General features: G+C 45.8%; 1 protein-coding gene across 1 annotated transcript in view; it reads left to right on the forward strand.

Moving 5' to 3' along the window:
- Positions 1 to 17,518: 17,518 nt before the first annotated feature.
- Positions 17,519 to 19,983, forward strand: part of LOC119112387 (syntaxin-1A) — a 35,612-nt gene continuing 33,147 nt past the window's right edge. Inside the window, exon 1 of the mRNA XM_037236555.1 lies at positions 17,519 to 17,670. Coding sequence (XP_037092450.1) covers positions 17,641 to 17,670 — 30 coding nt within the window. The 5' untranslated portion in view covers positions 17,519 to 17,640. The remainder of the gene's footprint in view (positions 17,671 to 19,983) is intronic.

Here is a 19,983-nt window from a genome sequence, read left to right on the forward strand (position 1 = left end):
GCCGGGAGTGGGCATCTCGAAGGATCGGACCGTCCTCCAGTTGCCGCTCGAGGCCCCCACGAGTCGCTGGTTGATCGGATGCTAGCGTCGTCACCAGAGCCTTCTCGTCGGAGCGAAATACCGGACCCGCCTGCTGCAGACGGCGTGCTGGACGGGGCGGCGGTTGCGGACTCGTTTGCTAGTGCACGGAGCGGCACGGAGGCCGAGAGCACTGTTCGTAATATGTACCGCAGCCGGGCTGGGAAAGGCGGTGCGTCCCCTTCCTGCTTTTTTGTAGGCGAGAGTGTAGTGTCCGAGAATGTACAGAGTTTGGAGCCCGTATTGTGTTCCACGAGACGCGGCCGGGCTCTGCAGATGTGCTCGGCGATGCAGCGTGCTGCAGGGTGGCTCTGTCACGATAAAGGGAGTGATCTACCTTTATATGGAGTTTTCAACTGAAACAGCCATCTTGAAGACCTTCCGGTGCTGCTCATAGCCCAGCCCTTCGTAAGACCCAGTCCCTTTAGCTTCTGCGCTACACGCCCGCGAAATTAGGGAAAGTGTTTCGGGGAGAGCATTTCAAAGACACCATGGCATTCATGACGTCATAATAACGTCATTCAAATCCTGTCATTCCATAAGCCATGCGGCAATCAAGGCCAAGAAATAAGAATTTGTCGGGTCATTAATATTTGGCGTTCGTGAGCACAATTTCCACATAGAACGGCCATTAAATGACTCAATCAATTTTGTGCAGGGTATGATGACGTTATCAAACCATGACGCATTGGGGAGCATTTTTACTGAACAGAGAGTTTTTCTGTCTAGAGCCGTGTTTCCTACTTAAAAAGTATACCAAAAGCTTAAGTGAGCTTGCTTCATCACATCTGATGCTTGCTCCAATATCTTGAAAGGTGGAGCATTCTCTTTCAAGCCAATGTACGACCGCCAGGGCACGGTCACCAGCAGGGCGGTGGGGACCGGGTCGCTGGGCCCGGTCGGGGAGTCGAGTGTGGACAGTGGGCCGAGACGGTGCAAGATCTACTGAGTGATGCTGCGTTTTTTCGTATTTGTTGACCTCGAATTTTCACGCACTATATCGAGCTGCTGCGTTTGGCTGAGACATGAGCGGATGCGGAGCAGAACGAGGAAACAGTTCACGCACGCAGGACACGATTCACCCGATAAAACATGACATAAGTTTCCTTGAACTTGAACTCTACTCGACCAGTGAGATGCAATTAATTGCTTGATGCTTCTTTGGCGTCATGCAAGCCTGGGTGGCCTTGAAGTAGTCTGCACGAAAAGTCTGAACAAGTTGGCGTGCGTCAAGCTCAGAAACCAGGGAGTTTACAATCTAAGAATAGGACAGATTTGTTGACTGCACTGAATGAACTTGGAAATGGCTATCTCAGTTCGAAATACCATGCAAATGTGGAAAGCACGCTCTAAGAGCATACCAAGACCATTATTCAGTGCACTCCAGATATAACTGTGTAAGTTGTGCTGCGTTGGGTGGGAAAACACACAACTGTTACGTTCTTTTGATATACCATGTGGGACGCATGCATTTCAGAATTACATATTATTCTGACGACCATCTGCGTAGAATGCAATGCCATTAGTTGAAAAAGTACACTCAAAAGTACAAATTTTCATGCCAACATATCTGAACCCTAGAATATTCATTACCCAAGAATGCATGACAAATATCCCTTGAAGTTACGAGAAAACACACGCGGCGCATAACAATAAAATAGTTTCCGTTTTATGCGTGTGCATAACCATCACGAAAAGGTTTAGATCACATATGAGATATTTCACGTGGTCTGAGAGAAATTTCGGCAATTTTTCGGTAAGAAAACAACGAAAGCACTGTTTTCAGAATGTCAGAAATTATGTCATTGGCCACATCTTCGTTAGAAATGGCGCAGTGCGCGCTGGTTGCCGCAGCTAGCGCTAGGCGGCCGGCGGCAGGTTGTCGAAAAGTTCCTGCGTCGGGAAATGATTGTTCCGAATATTCTATAAAACCGGTTCGTACTGGCTTGGGTACTCTGAGTGGTATTGGTTTCACCTGTGCCATTTTTAAGTTAAGCCCCGCAACCGATTAGTGATTACATACATCAACAAGAGCAAACAGGATTCCAGCATTCCGTCAGTGCTTATCAGCCAATGTAAAGAGGCGGTTCGGCGTAATCTCAGGGGACGCCATTCCGATCGTGGCCGGTACCCCACTCACCCGTTACGGAGAACCCCAAATGGCATGGCTAAACAAGCCACCACAACTGCGACCCAAATGCTAATGGGTACACAGTAAAACGTTTAAGTGAAGCCCTCTGGCCGGACCACCAACAGGTTCGCAACCTTTTTCACGATGCAATTATTAGACGGGGATCCACATCGGCATCAAATCCTTTCGGCTTATTTATTAAGTACGAATCATGAAATACTGCGGAAGTGACGTAAAACTGAACATAACGCATGTGTTTTCTCCAATCATTAAACAAATCAAAACATGTAGCTGTGGTTAGGCCGGTACAAAACAATGAATTGTTGAAATAAAAAACGATCTCTCTCAAATCAACTGATTATAAACCACAGTGATGAGCATAAAGGCACAAAAAAACATGCAATCAAATCGAATATATAATTCGGTTACATCAGTTTCTGACCTCCACCCGTGCCAGGTCCCGTGTGACACGCGGACGAGAATATTGGGCGTCTACAGGTGGTGCCGCCATCTGCCGCGCAGATTGCAGTGCTGCTGCCAGCATTCTGTTTTGGAAAAGTTTCGTTTTGATCAGGAAATCTTATAACAAATCGATTGCTTTGCCTCCATCCAAAGCACTTCAATCACTACCATGGAGCAGCATTGTCAGTATAGCGAGAGAAACGTGGCACGATTTGAATAACTTTTCCGAAAAGCTCCCAGCGAAGCATTTCAAAAGGGGAACAATTCAGAACGAAATGTGTTGCGTCTTCACTCAGGTTGTCACACCCACAACTAACGGTAGGGCTTTTCATTTTGCATAGACAAGAATTGATTATTGCGATAGATAAGAATTGATAATTTTGCATAGATAAGAATTGATTATTGCGTTTTTTGCTTCATTAGGGAAGGTAGCTGCATCGAATTTGGGAAGCCATTCCTTTTCAAAAAATTTGGAGCAGAGCCCGGTTTTTGGCCGCTCTAATAGGTGGCTTTATGTGCGCGACAGAGAAACATATGCATACACCTAACGAATACGATTAAGGCTAATTTGGTCCTCTTGATAGCAAAGCATGGGCTTGCATCCTCCTTATTTCATTTTTGGTGCATTTCGGGTTTGTTACTAATTGGGATCCACGCATAACTTCTATCGGGAAAAGGGTCGTGGTTGGTTAGACTTAGACATTTCCTACTCTGCCTGTCACAAATTTTGACATCCCGAAAGCTCAGAGAAGCCGAGGGTCTTTCGGGCTGGACATTAGTAACATAGCATTTGAGGCTGTCATACGCCGCTGCCAGTGTGACGGCAGTGTGGTACCCAGGGACTGCTCTGCAGGTGATGCCCGATGCTGACGGTGATGTAAAATACAAATACAAAAATGTCGCTGGTGGATTGCACATACAGCATCGTACGCCTGCAAATTTTATAGGTAAGGCCCGTTGGGTTATGCGCTCTATTTCAAGGGAATAAAGGTTGCAGCATGAGCAAACAGATTATGGTGCCTAGTGTAAATGTCATCTTGTTCCGGAAAGCTATTGCATTAAAGATGGTATCGCTAGCACAGCCCGTGCCGGCCGTTTCGCGGCGTCGAAATGTTGGACTAGCCGTTGTCCGAGGGATTACGGCGCAAAACTTTTTTAAAGGCAATTCAGTCTTTAATTGCCAACCACACACCCTTTGTCAGAAATTTTCGGCTATAAATGTTGCGCAGAGATATAAAACATGTTTGTAAAGACACGTAATTTGATAAAATTGCAGTTAACCGGCTCTAGGCAGGATCATGCTTTTATGGACAGGGATTAGGTCAGACACCTCCCAATCGAAACTTTTCAACACTTATTAAAAACATTCGTTGTTATCTCGAACGCAGACGTGGCAAAACAAACTCCGATATCCTTGTAGCGTACCTGTTCATAGATAAGTAGTTCTAGCAGAGCTGAGTTCCAGTACTTGAAAAACCTTCTTACATTGCGTGCAGAGCTTACAGGGCTTACAAACCTTAACATGCTCCAAGATATGCAATCCTTGCGCAAGATAATCCTCAAATCCGCCTTGCCCAACACAGCACTGATGTAACTACAATGGTGCAGCCGGCATGCAACACCCTCGACGGATGCGCATCGCTGACTGTCGGGCCTGGTATTTTGCTAGAATGAGGGTGAACTAAAGGCACGGGTTGAAGAAATGTCTACGAAGGGTATCCTGATATCCAAACCTTGTTCTTAGTTTGATACATGAGGATTGCCTATTGCATGTATATAGGGTTGCATGAAAATATGTTTTTGATTGTCAGTGTTTATTAGATACTAGGCATTCATAGAGCATTTCCTAAATGCACCGAAAAGTTTTTAAAAAGACTTTCAGTGCATTAACCCATCGTGAAAACGGCTTGAAATTTTGACGTTTACCTTCTGAACTAATTAGCAGTCCCACCATTACGTAGTATAGTGGGACTCTTAATTGGCAATTGTCTGAGCAATTAGCACTTCGAACAATGCAACAAGTTTATATCCTTGATCGTGATTAGATCATTAGACATGAACCTACATCGGTACGAAACCTTAACAGATACCTTATCAGACCTGAACCATGAACTGGCGAGTGAGTGACAAAAAACATAACATGACACGTGTACTGTCTGAGCCAGCGGATTTACGACACGCAATCGTGGTAAGATCGGTGCGAAACGTCGGTCCCCTCGCGGACTTTTTCTCGCAAGCTAAAAAATTGTTGACCTGTTTGTTGGACAGCTCAAGTCCACGCTGCGGCGCGCGATGTGTGACCACGCATCAGCGACGCGCGACCCGTACTGGCACATGAGCCTATCGATCCCGTCCAAAGCGGGCCAGGTGCAACTACAGGACCGCTTTGGCCTTTTCGGAGGCGTTTGGTGGGAAAGGAAGGTGGTGTGCTCCATACGCCAGATGCCTTAAAGACTTCCTGAATTAGGGCTGATGATAATGGGAGCCGTCGTCTTTGCAGTACAGCTGAAGCGGTTCTCACTGCGAGCAGGACCAATACTACCGTGGACTTCTCCGCCAGTGGTTTGTACCTGTCGCCACACTCTGCCGTATTGGTACACTGCAAGTACAACCTGTACAGCGCGACCAGCCATTCTTGGGCGGGGCAATCAGGCCACAACACGGCCCACGGTAAACATCCCCATTTTAACAGTCTGGTACGAGTATGATTCCAGAGTCCAGCCCATTCGCATGCGCGCGCTAACGACTGCGTAGCATGCCTGCTGTTTTCCGAGCTGGCCAGTGACTGACGCAGTGCTGACCTGACTGCCTTATCTGGAGGGTGCTCCGAGAGGGCTGTTCCTCCTCTAGTACCGCCGGCCGATGGTTTTTGCAATGATGATTTAATTAGTGTTTTGCGACTAAATAAGATAAAAGATTGTCGTTGTTGTTAATTCCTTTAAGGCAAGACAACTCTCGATATCAGCCATGTCCGTTATCTTGTGTCTGTCGTGGCCCCAGGCCCGTCATTTGTCATCTGGCCTGAAGTTCGAGAGCGGCCTGGCATCATGTCTTTTTGTTGGCGCGCGCTGTACACCGGCTAGTAAGGCTCTGGAGATATCTCGCGTGGGGGCCTTTCCACATCGCATCTCCTCATTATTTTTTCCTTTTCTTCCTCCCCTCATACCACACACCTCTTCTCCATACCTTCTCTTCCTTTTCTTTTCCTCTCTTCTATTTTTTTATTATTTTCTTTTCTTCTCTTCTTTTTTTTCTTTCTTCTCTTTTATTCCCTTCCTTCCCTCTCGCTCCCCTTTCTCTTGCTCCAGGCGTAACGATGTCACTATCATTGTTTTCTTCTATCATTATTATTGTCAGCATTATCTCAGTTACCCACGATAATCTTCGTCCAGCCTATGGCTTTTGTTTTTGTATCAGTTTGTTTTTGTATAGGCTTTTATTTCATTTTTTAGCTCATTTTAGTTCTTTTTTTATTTTTCCCCTTCCTTCTTCTTTCTTCTTCCCTTTCTAAAATGAAAATGATTTTTTCGCCCTTTTGTTCGGCCTTCTCTTTGCTTTAGGATGTTCAGGTTTTACACAACTGCTTAGGTCAGTTGGTAATAAGCCTATCGCTTCAAAATTTTAAGAAGTTACCATAGTTTTGTTCTCGTTTTACTTATATGTATGTTTTATTAGGTGAGCAGGTGGGTGGAATGTCAACTACAGCCGCAAAGATGACGGTTTCTGCCTGCGTATGAGATGTTGGCCATAGCGCAAAGATTACAACCCCGAGAAAGCTTATAACTTCGGCGAATATGCTAATAATTTTGCTTCATATGATATGCTAGTAATTGCGGTGAATATATGCATGATATGGTGGATGTAATTTACATGTAGCTGCATAAACTACCGCAGTGCGCGCAATGCGCCCAAATGCGCTTAAAACCCCCAATGCATATGTCGAATAATGGAAATACGATATAAACATGCAGCACAACAAAGAACAATACATTTACAAAATTCCGTAGGCGGGGAAAGCACCAGTAATACCAAACGGGTCGATAGCAGTGAACAAGCAAGGTGTCAGCATTGACCTGTTTGATGGACAGCTCAAGCCACCGCTAAGGTGCACGGCGTGTGACCAGGTGTTCGTGACCTTCGACCCGTACTGGCACATGAGCTTCACTCGATGCTGTCCTCTTCGAGATGCACAGAGCTGCCTTTCGAGCCTGTGTGTTCAAACCAATTGATAGACTCACGATGCAGTCAGGAAGGCGTCTCGTTTACGCACTAGAACTAGGCTTCCGAGAAACGCGCTCATCAGCTCCGGGAAGCGTGCCGGGACCTGGAACTTGATCATGCCCCTCCCCCCTCCCCCCGCATCCAACCAGCGCAACGATGAGTAGCTGGCTCGTTCAGTCCAAAACTGTTACCACCGGTTAAATGTGTCCACGTGAACTAAGCGGTGACGGTGCTTCTATGAAAAGAAGTGTTCCACATTTGTCTGGGGTCTCTAACCGAAATAGCCCCGTTGAAGATCATTCGGTCCAGTTCACAGCCCCGCCTCTCTTACAACATTCCCGCCTCTCGTTTGTGAGCGACACGCCCGCGAACATGTGCAGACTATTTCGTGCTGGTACACAAACGCGGCGCTTGTTTCATTCTGAGCATATTTATATGTAGTTTGGTGTGTTTCCGACCTGTATGTACATTAAAGGGCTCAATCAACAAAGCAGTTGATATCCCGCTGCCCACGATCGGCGGGTTTGCCGGTCGCCGTCCGCCGCCGGCGCCGGCCCGAGATCGTCGTGCAGTGTTCCTAAACATGGTCACTTCAAAAGCCAGAGGCTACACACGTGTCGGTGTCCAAACACGCGCAATGATTACCCCAGAGATGCAAAAAACTTAGGCACGATGGCATGACATGCCGGAAAAATATCCTCGGAAGCCCTCAGGGAGGGAGGGGGCGGGCGCCGCGACAGTAATCTCCACCTCTATGACCCTCCTGCAAGGAGAGGCGTTATTGGCTTGAGAGCACGTGAAAGGGAAACGAGCGTAAGCCACAGCCATGCATCAGCCTCGATGATCACCTCCCACTTCTAAGCTGCTACAGGGCCTGGTGCCGGCGCTGAAACTACTTCCTTTGGAGGAAGACGAAATGGCCGGCCAAACCTGTTGACAGCCTCATGCTCCGAGCCTATGGTACATATCGACACCAAACCCTCACCATGTCGCTTACCATGTCGCTCGATGTCGCTTAGTCAATGGCATGCCCTCTCCAGAACATGGTGACCTTGGGTCAGGTCAAAGGCCCCCCAAAATACAAAAAAACTAAAAAGTAGGTTTGCAGACAACCCAATGCTCCGCGCCTGTGCGAGCGACTAGCATAAAACCTGAATCAATCCATGTATCATGGTCGATATCCTATCCTTTTCAGAACATGGTAACCTTGGGTTAGGTCAAAGGTAAAAAACGTCCATGGCTCGGAGCATGGGCCTCCGTGCAGTAAATTTTGGGGTTCGGATTTGTCGGGATTATCGGATTTGGGTTTATCCCGATGTCGGATTTGTCCTACCCTGTCGGGGCTAGATAAAAATATCTGCAATCTCTTTACGTGCGATCTAATCACTGACCCTTTGTGTTGATTAAGACTGCCTGACTGCTTTCAAACAGATCCAAACAAACCATGCAGCTGCGTTAACAATAGTTATGAGTTGATGTGTGTGACATTAGGATTCCTGAACATTATACATTCTAGAACTAGCCATGTGAACTAATACCAGATCAATATACTTGACAATTTTGCAGTTAAAATATACTGATTTTATGGTCGTCGAACATGGTCTTACAATTACTTGTCAAGGACAAAATGAGATCAGTGATCTGTTACATCTAAATGACATGTTGAGAACAGCTGCTACCCCTTTTAATAACTGACGGGACTTTTTGGTACCACACATAAATGTATCGTTCTTGCTGCTCAGTACTTGTATCTCTTCATTGCTCTGCATTTTTACAAACACGTCCCATCATTTTTTAAAGCATTCTGTGCACAACAGCAACAATTGTCTGCTCGCATCTGCCCATGTTTTGACGAATATCGACGCACTAACACACGTACGGAACAGCACGAAACCGGAGCGCAGTGTCATACGACATCGCATTGGCGTCTACAAAACACGAAATGTTTAGAATAGAAAATGAGTAAGAATCCCATTTCCCAGTCTCCAGTTCCATCCTCTGCGTATCTCACGTAATTCGGACTTTTTAACAAGCCCTCTTGACATTTCGTGGATGCTCAGGTGCATTTGATCAAATGGAACGCACCCGATGTGCTGTTGTGTACTGTCAAATACACGATTACATGAGTGTATCTTCTCCTTTGAAAGGGGTGTACCACACATGGGGTTTGGGTTTTGAACTGAAGAAGCCAGCTTGGAGATCATTCAGTGGAGCTCACAACCATGTCCTTCTAAGACCGAAAACCCTTTAGTTTCTGAGCTACACGCCTGCGAACATGTGCAGAATGCTTTGTGCCGACCATTGCAGGGTTACCCAGTCATCCACCGCGGCATAATAACGTCATTCAAATCCTGCCATTCCACTGCCCTAGCGGCGCTCAAGCCCAATACAAATATATCATCAAATATATCATGATATCAACAAATGCATCACAAAGATAATCATCTATTCGTTCTTGTCTGGCGTTTGTGAGCACAATTTCCAGATAAGCCGGCCTCCAATTGGTTCCCAGCCGATGTTGCGGAGGCTATGGAAGATTGCAAGCTTACACAGTTGGTTGTTTGGATCAGAGCCCTTTTGACTAGACACGATAAGTCCAGGGTCATGGGATGAAGGAAAATGGAGAACGGTGGGGCAGGACTACATGCGCTTGGGGTGCCAACCGCCAAGCCTTAACCCGCGCAGGGACCTTCAGGGACACCCCTGTGCGGGGTGTGCGCTGGGCACCCGGTCGGGGTCCCCTTCCAGGGGGCCTCTCGGCCCACCCGTGGCTGACGCATGCAGACTGCCCGGACAAGCGGGGAGGAGGGGGGGGGGGGGGAGGAATCAGGATATGGCAGGAAGGAAGATAAGAGGGTCGGAAGGCTAGCATGAATGACGTTTTGAGCTTCATAACACACGAAGTTGTACATTCTCCCTAATTGTTACGGAACTAAAACCTGTAATCAACAACTTGAGAATACCGCTATACCCGTGTATGTGAATACAAGAAAACATTTTAGATTTACAGATAATTATTCAAGAACACCACGAGAAGTGGCCAAAGACGACCACATAATTTTATTTGGCTCAGCGAACACTTCCAGCACGTGCTTCCATCTTTTTGGAGATTGAGGAACTACAAATGATGTTTGTTTTGTTTGATGTTTGTTGTTTTATGTTATATGTTTGACATTTATATGTTATATGTATGTTGACATATCTGTTATATGTATGACAGTTTTATGCTAAATGTTTTACGAACGTCCCATGGCACAATTAATCAGTGCGTATTGAGCAGCATGCTTGCTAAATATATAAATTTTGTCGACAGAGCCGTTTGTCCACCTGAAGGAAAACCAATGGTTTGAAGTGAGTTTATTTCGCGACATGCAATATTTGTTTCAGTATGTTTGTAATGTGCAGTTTTCCCTTAAAGTTGTTCCTTGTCTCAGGCAAGACAGCATCAGCCCGCGAAAGTAAATATTTTGCAAAGGATTCCCACACAACAGGCCTAAACTCCTCACCTCCAGACAGTTTTGAAGATCGACTGAGGTAAAGAAGACAAAAATATGCCGGGGTCAAATCAGCATTAAAACGATTCCGGATGAGATGGCGTTTGGTACTCAACTATGGAGATGAGCAAGCAATAGCCTTGGACAAATTTAAGCGTAATTCCAGCTTGCAGGTCGACTGGCATGGCTACCACATTTCTTAAGTTCGATCTCACACAAATCATTCCACTTTGCTATTCCTCGACAAATTTTGGTAATTCTTTTATGGAAAAACAGGGCTATCTGAAAAAATAGCTGGCTAAGATAGTGCAATGGGATTTGTGTTCTAGCTTTTTGCCTGGGCTTTACTTTTCGTTTCTTTATATCACGCTCTCATCCCGAAGACGACTGTAGGCCGCTTAAAATGGCTACATTGCGATGTGTCAAGCCCCTGATTGCCAAACCACGTTGTGATGTCATGTTTCGGATTACGACCGTTTTGAAACAGCCACATTGTGCTCTGGTAATTTACGAAATGATGCACGGCGATGTAGAGCTCTATTTGCAGTGTGGCTGACTCTCAAATGATCATTTTGTAGCAAATCTCAAACGATGCGTATGTGAAAAATTGCACCTGCTTTATCACTCTCGGGCCATTTATTCACCTCGCTTTTTTCGCCTTACCTTAAAGTATGTTGGCTGGCACAAATAGCTCACTGTTCATTTTACTTAAATCAAAGAGCATGACGGAAGTTGAATTAAATCTGTGGGCGCATTGTTCCATCTTTACAAATAATGATCCAGATCATACTAACAGCAACGCACTTTTACCCCAGCTTCAAGTTCTGACACATCTGGATGTCATTGCAAACACCGGGCTGGGTTAGTTTTTCTCCCTTTCAAATTTATGTTTAAGAATGGCTTTAGAACAACCGAAATGTGGTACGAGGACAAAGAACAGGTGAAATGCGGCATGGGAACAAACAATCTTGGTAATATTTGTCTAGGAACACCATCCTGAATCATCTTACATCATTATACGTCATGGTTCATACCTTGCACCCCCAACCCCGACCTAACCATCCCCAATCACAGCCCAACCCAAAGCAATTCAAGGCACAGGTCACAGCAATGTCAAGTGAGAGCGCCGCAGGCTATGGTCCTCTACACATGTGTCAACTACGTCAGGTAGTGACGCGTTTACAAACGACCACGTCGCAAGGTGGCAAAACACACACCGCATCGTGATGCGATCTTTGAGAGTCGGCCAAGCCCGAAAACGGATCTCTGTCTCCGTTTGCCTTTTGGGAAGCATCTAAATCGCGATCCGACCGTTACAAAACAAGAAGAAATATGACGTCACGTTCGGAGTTTGCCACATCGTGATGTGGCCTTCTTAACGGTCAGTGGCCGTTTCCGTGGATGAAGGTTATAGATAAACATTTAGAAATTAAGTCCCGTGGGTGCAGAATATGGCCCAAATTTGTACAGAAAAGGCCATTAGAGATTTTGAGCCAATTAAGTATTCAAATGCGCACATTTATATACATTGTATATGGTTTTTCGACGAGTAATGCACGAAGCGCAGGCGAGTGAACCGAAGGGTTGCAATGACCCGTACCAAGTGGCGTCCTGAACTTCCATAATGTGCGTAATGTTAGTGTGATATTCCTGGTAAGTAAGCTTTTAGCTTTATGTTCGTTATAGGTCATTGTATCCTTTCACCTATCCGCCTGCGTTTCGTGTCGTCCTTAGCATAATGTCGTGAATCGGGTTTTAGGATGTGGGAGCTCAAGGACTTGATAGTTTTTAGATATGTCTGATAACATTGCCATCACCGATTTGGAGTTCTTTTGTTCAGCGGTCTTAGGTTTTAAATGTCTCTTATTTATTTAACCACGTTCGTGCAAAATAGCGAGCAGGGCTTTAAACATTGCCTGTGGTCAATATAGCCAATGTTTGCTTGATATTATTTAACCAGTACGTTCTGACAAATGGAAAATCAGCCATCGCGAACATAGGAAGTCCTAACTGGGGGCCCAAAAATTGAGCATCGTAACTTGATTAGCACACATTAAAAGCTTTCATTACAACGGCCTACATTTCATAAAATTGATAGAGCTTTGTGCATGCAAAACTTGGGAACACCATCAAACAAAACAGTCAGAAACGTATGTGTTTGAAGTTCCGTAAAGTCCCGTAGACTGACCACTGCCTATATAACGATACACAATAGGAGCCAGATATCCAACGACATTATTAGTGGTTTATATGCGCTCGGGTTGGCAGGCGTTAATTTGGTCCGCTAAGCAGGGTTTTCAATAATGCTTTCTGAACGGCACAGCGTAGCCGCGCCAAATTTTGCCTGACTGTAGACCATTGAATAACGGATCGTTTGGCATCAAAAATTTATAATTACTTTAAAAGGTCACTGACCTACAGCGGGTCAAAGTCAGACCATGGATTCAGCGGAGACCATTTCTAAGGAAATGTTCAATCTGATACAACAACGAAGTGTTACACAAAGCCATACATGTCTAAGATAGTTTGTTAGACACCATATTAATTGAATAAACAAACTGCATTGACCTAGGGCCAGCCATGGAAGTCTGACCAAGGCCAAAACCAACTTGCTTTAGTACTCTGGAGATCGTTGTATGAGGTAGTTTCTGACGCTCATTTAAATTTGTTGGTTACAGCAATCACATTATGCAATGCGTTCGTATTTCACCATAGGTCAAACGAGGATCAAGATTCGGCCATGACCATCGTCCCCGGCCCTGCTGGGCCGCCGTCGAACTAGGCCCACCTCGTATGCCGTGTTGGTGCTGGTTCACGAGCGACTTGCGTGGGGGCACCCGTAGTCCAGCTGATTTCACAATCCCAGCGACCGAACGGTGCCGCATGGGGGTATCCTGCCTCCCCGCGCGAGTCGCAGAGGCCCCGCACCCGGAGCCGGTCTTCGCCGCGCCAGACCGGGGTGCGTTCCTAGTCCAGTTGCGTTTTGCCCGTGGCAGACCGACGTGCACCACGGAAAAAAAACACCGGACTGCAGTCGAGTACCCAGGATCTCATTCTGCAGACGCCGTTGCGGACCGTGTGTCAGACCGGTCTGCGCCACGGACTCGGCTCGGCGCAGCCCGCACGACTGTCACAGGGCATAGTCGCCTAGGTAGACGGCGTGCTGTCAGCCACTGGAGCTTAAGGTCAAGTTGGGCAAGTGACCTATGACGACCACACCATGTCATTGGAAGGTCGAGGAGGAGCTTGGTTATGGTAAACAAATTATGAAGATCACAGGAAGGCCAATGGAAAATCAAGAGGGTTGATAGATTTATGGGCCCCTTCGGCCCATAACCTCAGAAGAAACCCACAACCGGCCGGACGGGAACCAGGTTCCAGGGGACTATGAGCAGCCGCTGGCAAAAGCGAAGGGCCTATGAGCAAAACAAACTAATTATTTGCTGATTGAGGCAGTATTATTGGAGATGTGTTGAGGCTTATTGCGCTGACCAGGTACCCCACGCTGCTGCCGATTGCCGAATTAATTCGATCCCTGAACAGCATTTTAGGCAGCTGCTCTTGATTTTTTAACCTTTATTCGCAGGCCTCTACTCTGTTGTCGGGGTCCTAAATGCAAACGTGCCGGGACACTGAATCGATAATTTACGCTCAAGGTAGTAGCGTAGGTAGAAACCACAAGGGGTCTTCTCCCTCTCTTTGCTCGTGAGAGGCCCTTTGGGCCCGCCGGGGCAGACGATCAAGGGCCCGAAGGGGTGGCTCGAGATCTATTAAGAGGTCCCAGCCCGCAGGGCCAGGCCCTCAAATGCCGGTCAGATGGCCCTCTGCGCTGATGGGGCCCCTGAATCAATGAGGGCCCTTATCGGTCAGACACCACCAGTACCGAACAGTCTGTTCCGTGTCACTTTTGAGCCTGATAGACTATTTCCTTAACAGTTGCAAGAGCGGGGCCCGCGATTTGCATTGGTCGGGGCCCCGAGTCATTGAGGGCCTCCTGTGTTGGCCAGGGGCACGCAGTGCTTAAGTGCCTAACAGTGCCTAATCCTGTGTTTGCAAGGGGCCCGGAGAAGCCAGGGACAATGCCCCAGGGGGTTCGAAGAAGACTCGAAGATCCCCTCAGAACTGAGGGTTAAGGGCCAGAGACCGCCACCACCGAACAGTCCGCTCCGTGTCGGTCTGAGCGCTGAGGTTCCATTTCCCAAGCAGTGACAGGGTCTGACTCACGATTTGTATTTGTCAGAGCCCCTTCACAGGGGCTCTGACAAATGACAATGGCAATCAGTTAATGGAAGGGCCCTGTGTCAGACAAGCATCCCAGCACTGAACAGAGCCCCTCCATCCCATTTCAGCCGAGGGCCTGTTAGGCCGAACTGGAGGCTCCGTGCAAATTTTTGGATCAACGGCTGGGATAAGTGAATTCTTGCGTCAATGAGGGCATGCGTGTCGATTTGGGGTCACCGGATCGGACCAGAGGGCCTCTCACGACTGGAGGGTACAAATTCATGATGCATCCTTCTAAGAGACCCCGTATCACCGGAATGCCACCTGACTTGAGCCCCCAATGCTGACTTGAACCCCCCTCGCAATGCTCTTCTCGGCCCCTCAGTTGATATGAGCAGAGGGAATACTGGGCCAAATAAACACAGATCAGCTGTTGGTGCATTAGGTGGTAAGTATTTAAACACATCACTGCTAGTCTCGTGCTGATCTTGTAGCGAATGTTATCCTGGAGGTGCCTTGTGTTTTTGCCATACTAACTTTATACATTTTAAGCAAGTCTGCAAATGCATGACAATTTTTTTTAAATGAGGGTGCCTGGATCTGAACATAGAACGTGTATTTGCCGCATAATTGTGCGTGTGGTGGTTATACAGCGCGATCAGTGACAACGGTAGCATTAGTGATCTCTTACTAAGACTTTCAACAAAAAGGCAACTCACATGGAGTTGAACTGAAAGGTCATTCCATCGCAGGAAGGCAGCTTTAGTGTACAAAACATTAAAAAGTCTTGTTAATGTGAATTTCCTCAATGTCAAAATTAGCACCGAGGAGGCAAATTCATGTGGCCAATACCCGGGGAAAAACAGGTTTTGGAGTAGGTTACGTCAACCTCTCAGGCCGAGGCCCTAAGCGGTTTTAAAAAACGACACTCTTGCTTCAGACATTTTGAATGGTAGCACATTATTTACTGCTTTAACACACTCAATTAAAAAAACTCTGCATTGGCCATTAACCATTAAATGATCACGTCGACTAGCCGGGTAGCCACCGGAAACCTGTTAGCCATAACCAACCTTGGAATCAAATGTCTTGGTCGATTTTCATGGTCTTTAGCAGCCAACCTTAACTCATTTTGCCAAATCCTCTCCGAAATGCTTAGCCTCAAAATGGCACAATCTTCCATGATCTGGAGAAAGAGAGAAATCGCGCTGCGCGTATGTACATATCTCTCCTGGCAGAAAGTTTTCTAGGGCTGCGGGAGGTCGCATATATAGGTCACGTGAGGTCACAATAGGTCACACGAGGACGTGTGCGGTAACATGAGGCCATCTAACACCAATTACTTACATTACCCGTAGCAGAGCTACATGAACGAGTACGACGTATGAAGCCACCTCTTTATTGTGCTTGTGAAGCTGATAACGTATAATTTCACGCACCAACGTAAATGGTCTTTCTCGCAAATGGGCGCAAATGGTAAGTGGTAATTTTTTTACACATACATTGCCAAGCGTCGAGAGGACTATGTGTTATGTAGACGGCAGCCATGCAATTTTCAGTAACTGTATATGTACAGTACACTATTTCTGACCACAGGAAATCATTGTACTGGTCACATATACCCGGGGAGCATTTCATTTTTCTGTTTGGATGGCTCATGAATTTGGCATGAGTTGGGCTCGGATGACATCGAGGTCAGCCTAAACCAGTATGTTTGTGTCTGAAATACTTTTGTCCCACAGCTGCACCTGACAAAATAAACCTAGTCAGGAGCACGTTGTGGAAACGCATCGTTCTTGTAGGCTACTGGTAGACCAATCTGGAAGGGTGACCTGACCTGACCTGACCGATGTAGAAGAACAGAAATGGTTGGAATGGACTCCCCGCAGTCTTAACGCTTTTTTGCGCCCTGAATATCCGCCTTCACGTGTTAACAAAGATTTTAACTGCATCTATAGGAACAACTGTTTTTGACCTTACGCGACCTTTAGTGATCTAACGTTTGAGGCAAGGCTAAAATTTGGTGCGCATTCTTCATGATTCGACGAGGCCTTCACAGCGGTATCTTTGTTTTTCTCATACGGCGTCTGAAAGTTGGAGATCCCGGTGGAGAGTCAAACTCCCCCGGCCGGGCGCCGTTGTCTCAGACCCCCTAGGCGCGGGATATGCCAACACATCGCAGGAGTACCTGAAAACCATCCACACTTTGGTCCAACACACTAAGAGTAAAGCAGCTTGGCCCCACACGACCTGGATCTAACAACTTCAAAGTCTACGTGGAATTGGTGCAAACGAAGGCATGACAACTGCAGGAAACTATCGCAAGTCGTTCGCCAGCTACTCCCAAATGTAAGGTCATGGTGAGCTAAGAGCTAGCGGATAATGGGATTTAACACTGTGCCCGTTCGGCCAGTTATAGTCCCAGTTGGGGGCCGGGAAAAGTGGGAGGGGGAGGGGGGCATAGCCTCGTGCATTCCTTCCCTGGACCCGCCCCTGATTCGTCACCACACTGTACATCTGATGTTTCCTCTCGATCACAATGTGCGGAAACGTAACATAAGCTCAGAGCAATCATAACTGCTTGGACTTTCCTTGATATGAAACACAAGTATTTCCCAAACATTCTACAGTTGTTTTTTTTCTTGTCGTGACTTATGTTATCGCACGAACGTTGACCGTCTCTATCTTGCTCAGGTGATTGGGAACAACAAAGCTACTTTATAGATTAGGAGGTCTTTTCTTTTTATTCAAATACAAATTTAACCAAATCCATAGAAATGTTGTATTTAAGACCAATTATGAAAAAATAACCAAAGGCCTAGTTCGGTATATTAAATAAGTGGTGCAAACTTGTAAATGTAATGGTGCGCCGCTATTTCTCTTGGGTGCGCCGCGCAAGTTTACGTATCGATTTCTTGTCCGCCCGCTTCCTCCGCTGGAGTCTCATGTTGTAATGACAGATGATGGGCTATAGGAAGCGAATTGATTAGTTTTTCATCGGTCCTTTAATCCGGATTAGCCTACGGTTTCAGGATGAAGGACAGGCTTGCAGCCTTAAAAGCGGTGAGCTCCTCACTTTCATTGTGGGAACTGCATTTGAAGTGCAACATGTTTTGTATTTTTACTGTTGGTGATGGTAGTTGTTGGCAAATAGCATAAATCACCAAACTTTATTGTATGCATCATGCCCAGGAGATAGTGATAATGCTGCATTGTTTGTGGACTTGAGGGATGAAGGGTAGAATGTGATATCTGTTACCTGCATGTCAGCCCCAATGTGCAAAACTGGGGAGTAGAATGTAAATGTAATGGTTCTATGGTGGCCTCAATTATCCTCTGATTGGGGTGGCAAACCATCCAGGTTGGGGCTAGTTTGTTATGTACTCAAGCATGCATATGGATTTCTTGTTGGATCTGGGTCATTTATTTTTCAAAGCTGTCACCAACATCTATTATTCTATTCTTTGTGATAATATGCAGCTTTTCTTGATAATATGAGTGAAAATATGGAAGCAACAGAAGTGGTAAATTGTTTAAAATGATTCAATGTATTTGAACTGACCAATTTTCAGCAATGCCACATCACAGTGAAAACTTTGGTGCATGTATTCTAAATCTAAATGCTCAGATTTTGGTATGTGGTTAACACAGATTTCAGCATATGAACAGTGCCTGTATGAGAGAACTCTTGTGTTTGGTGGTTTTAGTAGATTCAAATCATTTTTGAGAAAAAAAAATAGAAAAACTAAACAGTTTGGCCTGGCCCGAGTGTGGTACACATTGTGGCATTAAGAGCACTGATGTCATGTATGTTTTTGGCCCAGTAGACCATTTTTTTTTCAGACTGGCTCATGAGTAAAGCTGGTAAGAATATAATTTGGGAATTAGTTTAGATGTTTCAATGATAAGGCAGGGTCTATAACTGGCCAGTCTACAAAAAATCTATGCACTACACCAGATGCCTAAGTCGTAATGGTTTGTTTGACCTCATGTTTGCTTGCACTGAACTCAGGGCAGACTAGAGCCTGGTGAATTTTCCTCCTTTTTAGTAAAAATTCCTAGCATCTTATTGCCAAGATTACCTTTACCACATTACAATACCTTACTGCATTAGCTCCCCATGCACTGGCATTGGTGAGAACCATATGCTAAACTCGGAGACCTTAGATTTATTGGTGCACATGAGCTGAAACTTTTAGGACATGTTCAGTGCAACATAAATTTCTTCCAGTCTGGCCCAATATGACTCAGCCCTGTCATAGAAGTAGCAGTGTGAATGAGAGCAAATGAACATGCAGCCAATTAACATTAATAAGGTGAAGGTGAAGAGTTTGGGCAAGTGATGAAACTATGATTATGACATCGATTTTGGTGAAACAGCTTATTAAGGAAATCAGTGGCACAGTGAAACTCACTGGACAACCAAAATATGAGATAATGTAGTTGCTCAGGCCCCCAGAGATACATAGTTGCACACTCCTGGAGCCACTTCCTACGTCAAATACCCTGGCTGCAATTGTTTAAAGGGGATTTTTTTCACAGGGTCAGCTTGAGACTGCTAAATCAGAATAGTTAGTCATACCTTAGATTGCCATGATTTGGAAATAATTCCAGTCAAGCACACTGATAGCTGATAATTTTTTTCTGGTAGACTGTGGTGCAATCTTTCAACTTGATGGGCACAGACTATGGCTATGTGGGGCCTAGGCCTTGCCTGCAGTATAAACAATGCTGCCCCAAGCCTGGTCATTCAGCTGCTCCATGGGTGTAGAAGGGAGTAGTATGATGTCAAGCAATGACCTTTTTGGATCAGCTGAGAATGTTGCATTTTGGTGCAAGAAAATGCCTAGGAATATTGCTGCTGCAAGACTCCATATTTCCTCTTACATATCCCATTGTATCTTATCCCATATTTCCTTTTTGTGGCAGAGTGAGTGACAATTTTTTAATTTAGCAGTGAAGCCATTACTTGATCAGATAAGATGATTCATGAGATGGCTGATGAGATGGTTGCTATAGAAGGATTGAGGAGTAAAGGCTTCAGATGAATAGCAAATGACCTGAGCCTAGGTAAAGGAAGAGGAAAGTCAAGAGCATAATGACATTTCTGACATTCAAACTTGCAGCCCTTGAAGAACATCACTACTGGACCAAGGTGCTAACTGCTTGGTCTTGGCCACAGCCATGCTGTTAAAGACGCTGTTCATCTAGCTTCAGATAACATTTGTGTTGACAGGGGGAAAATGCAAATTCATTTATGTGCATAACAAATTCAGCTCTGTGTTTGGCATCCCCATTAAAATAATTGCACAGTATGACAGCTATCCATACAGCTCTGTTACATTTTCATTGGAAGCTAATAGTGTGCTACAGTCA

This window comes from Pollicipes pollicipes, unplaced genomic scaffold (assembly GCF_011947565.3).
Source record: "Pollicipes pollicipes isolate AB1234 unplaced genomic scaffold, Ppol_2.1 Scaffold_7261;HRSCAF=8764_pilon_pilon_pilon, whole genome shotgun sequence".
Classification (NCBI taxonomy): domain Eukaryota; kingdom Metazoa; phylum Arthropoda; class Thecostraca; order Pollicipedomorpha; family Pollicipedidae; genus Pollicipes; species Pollicipes pollicipes.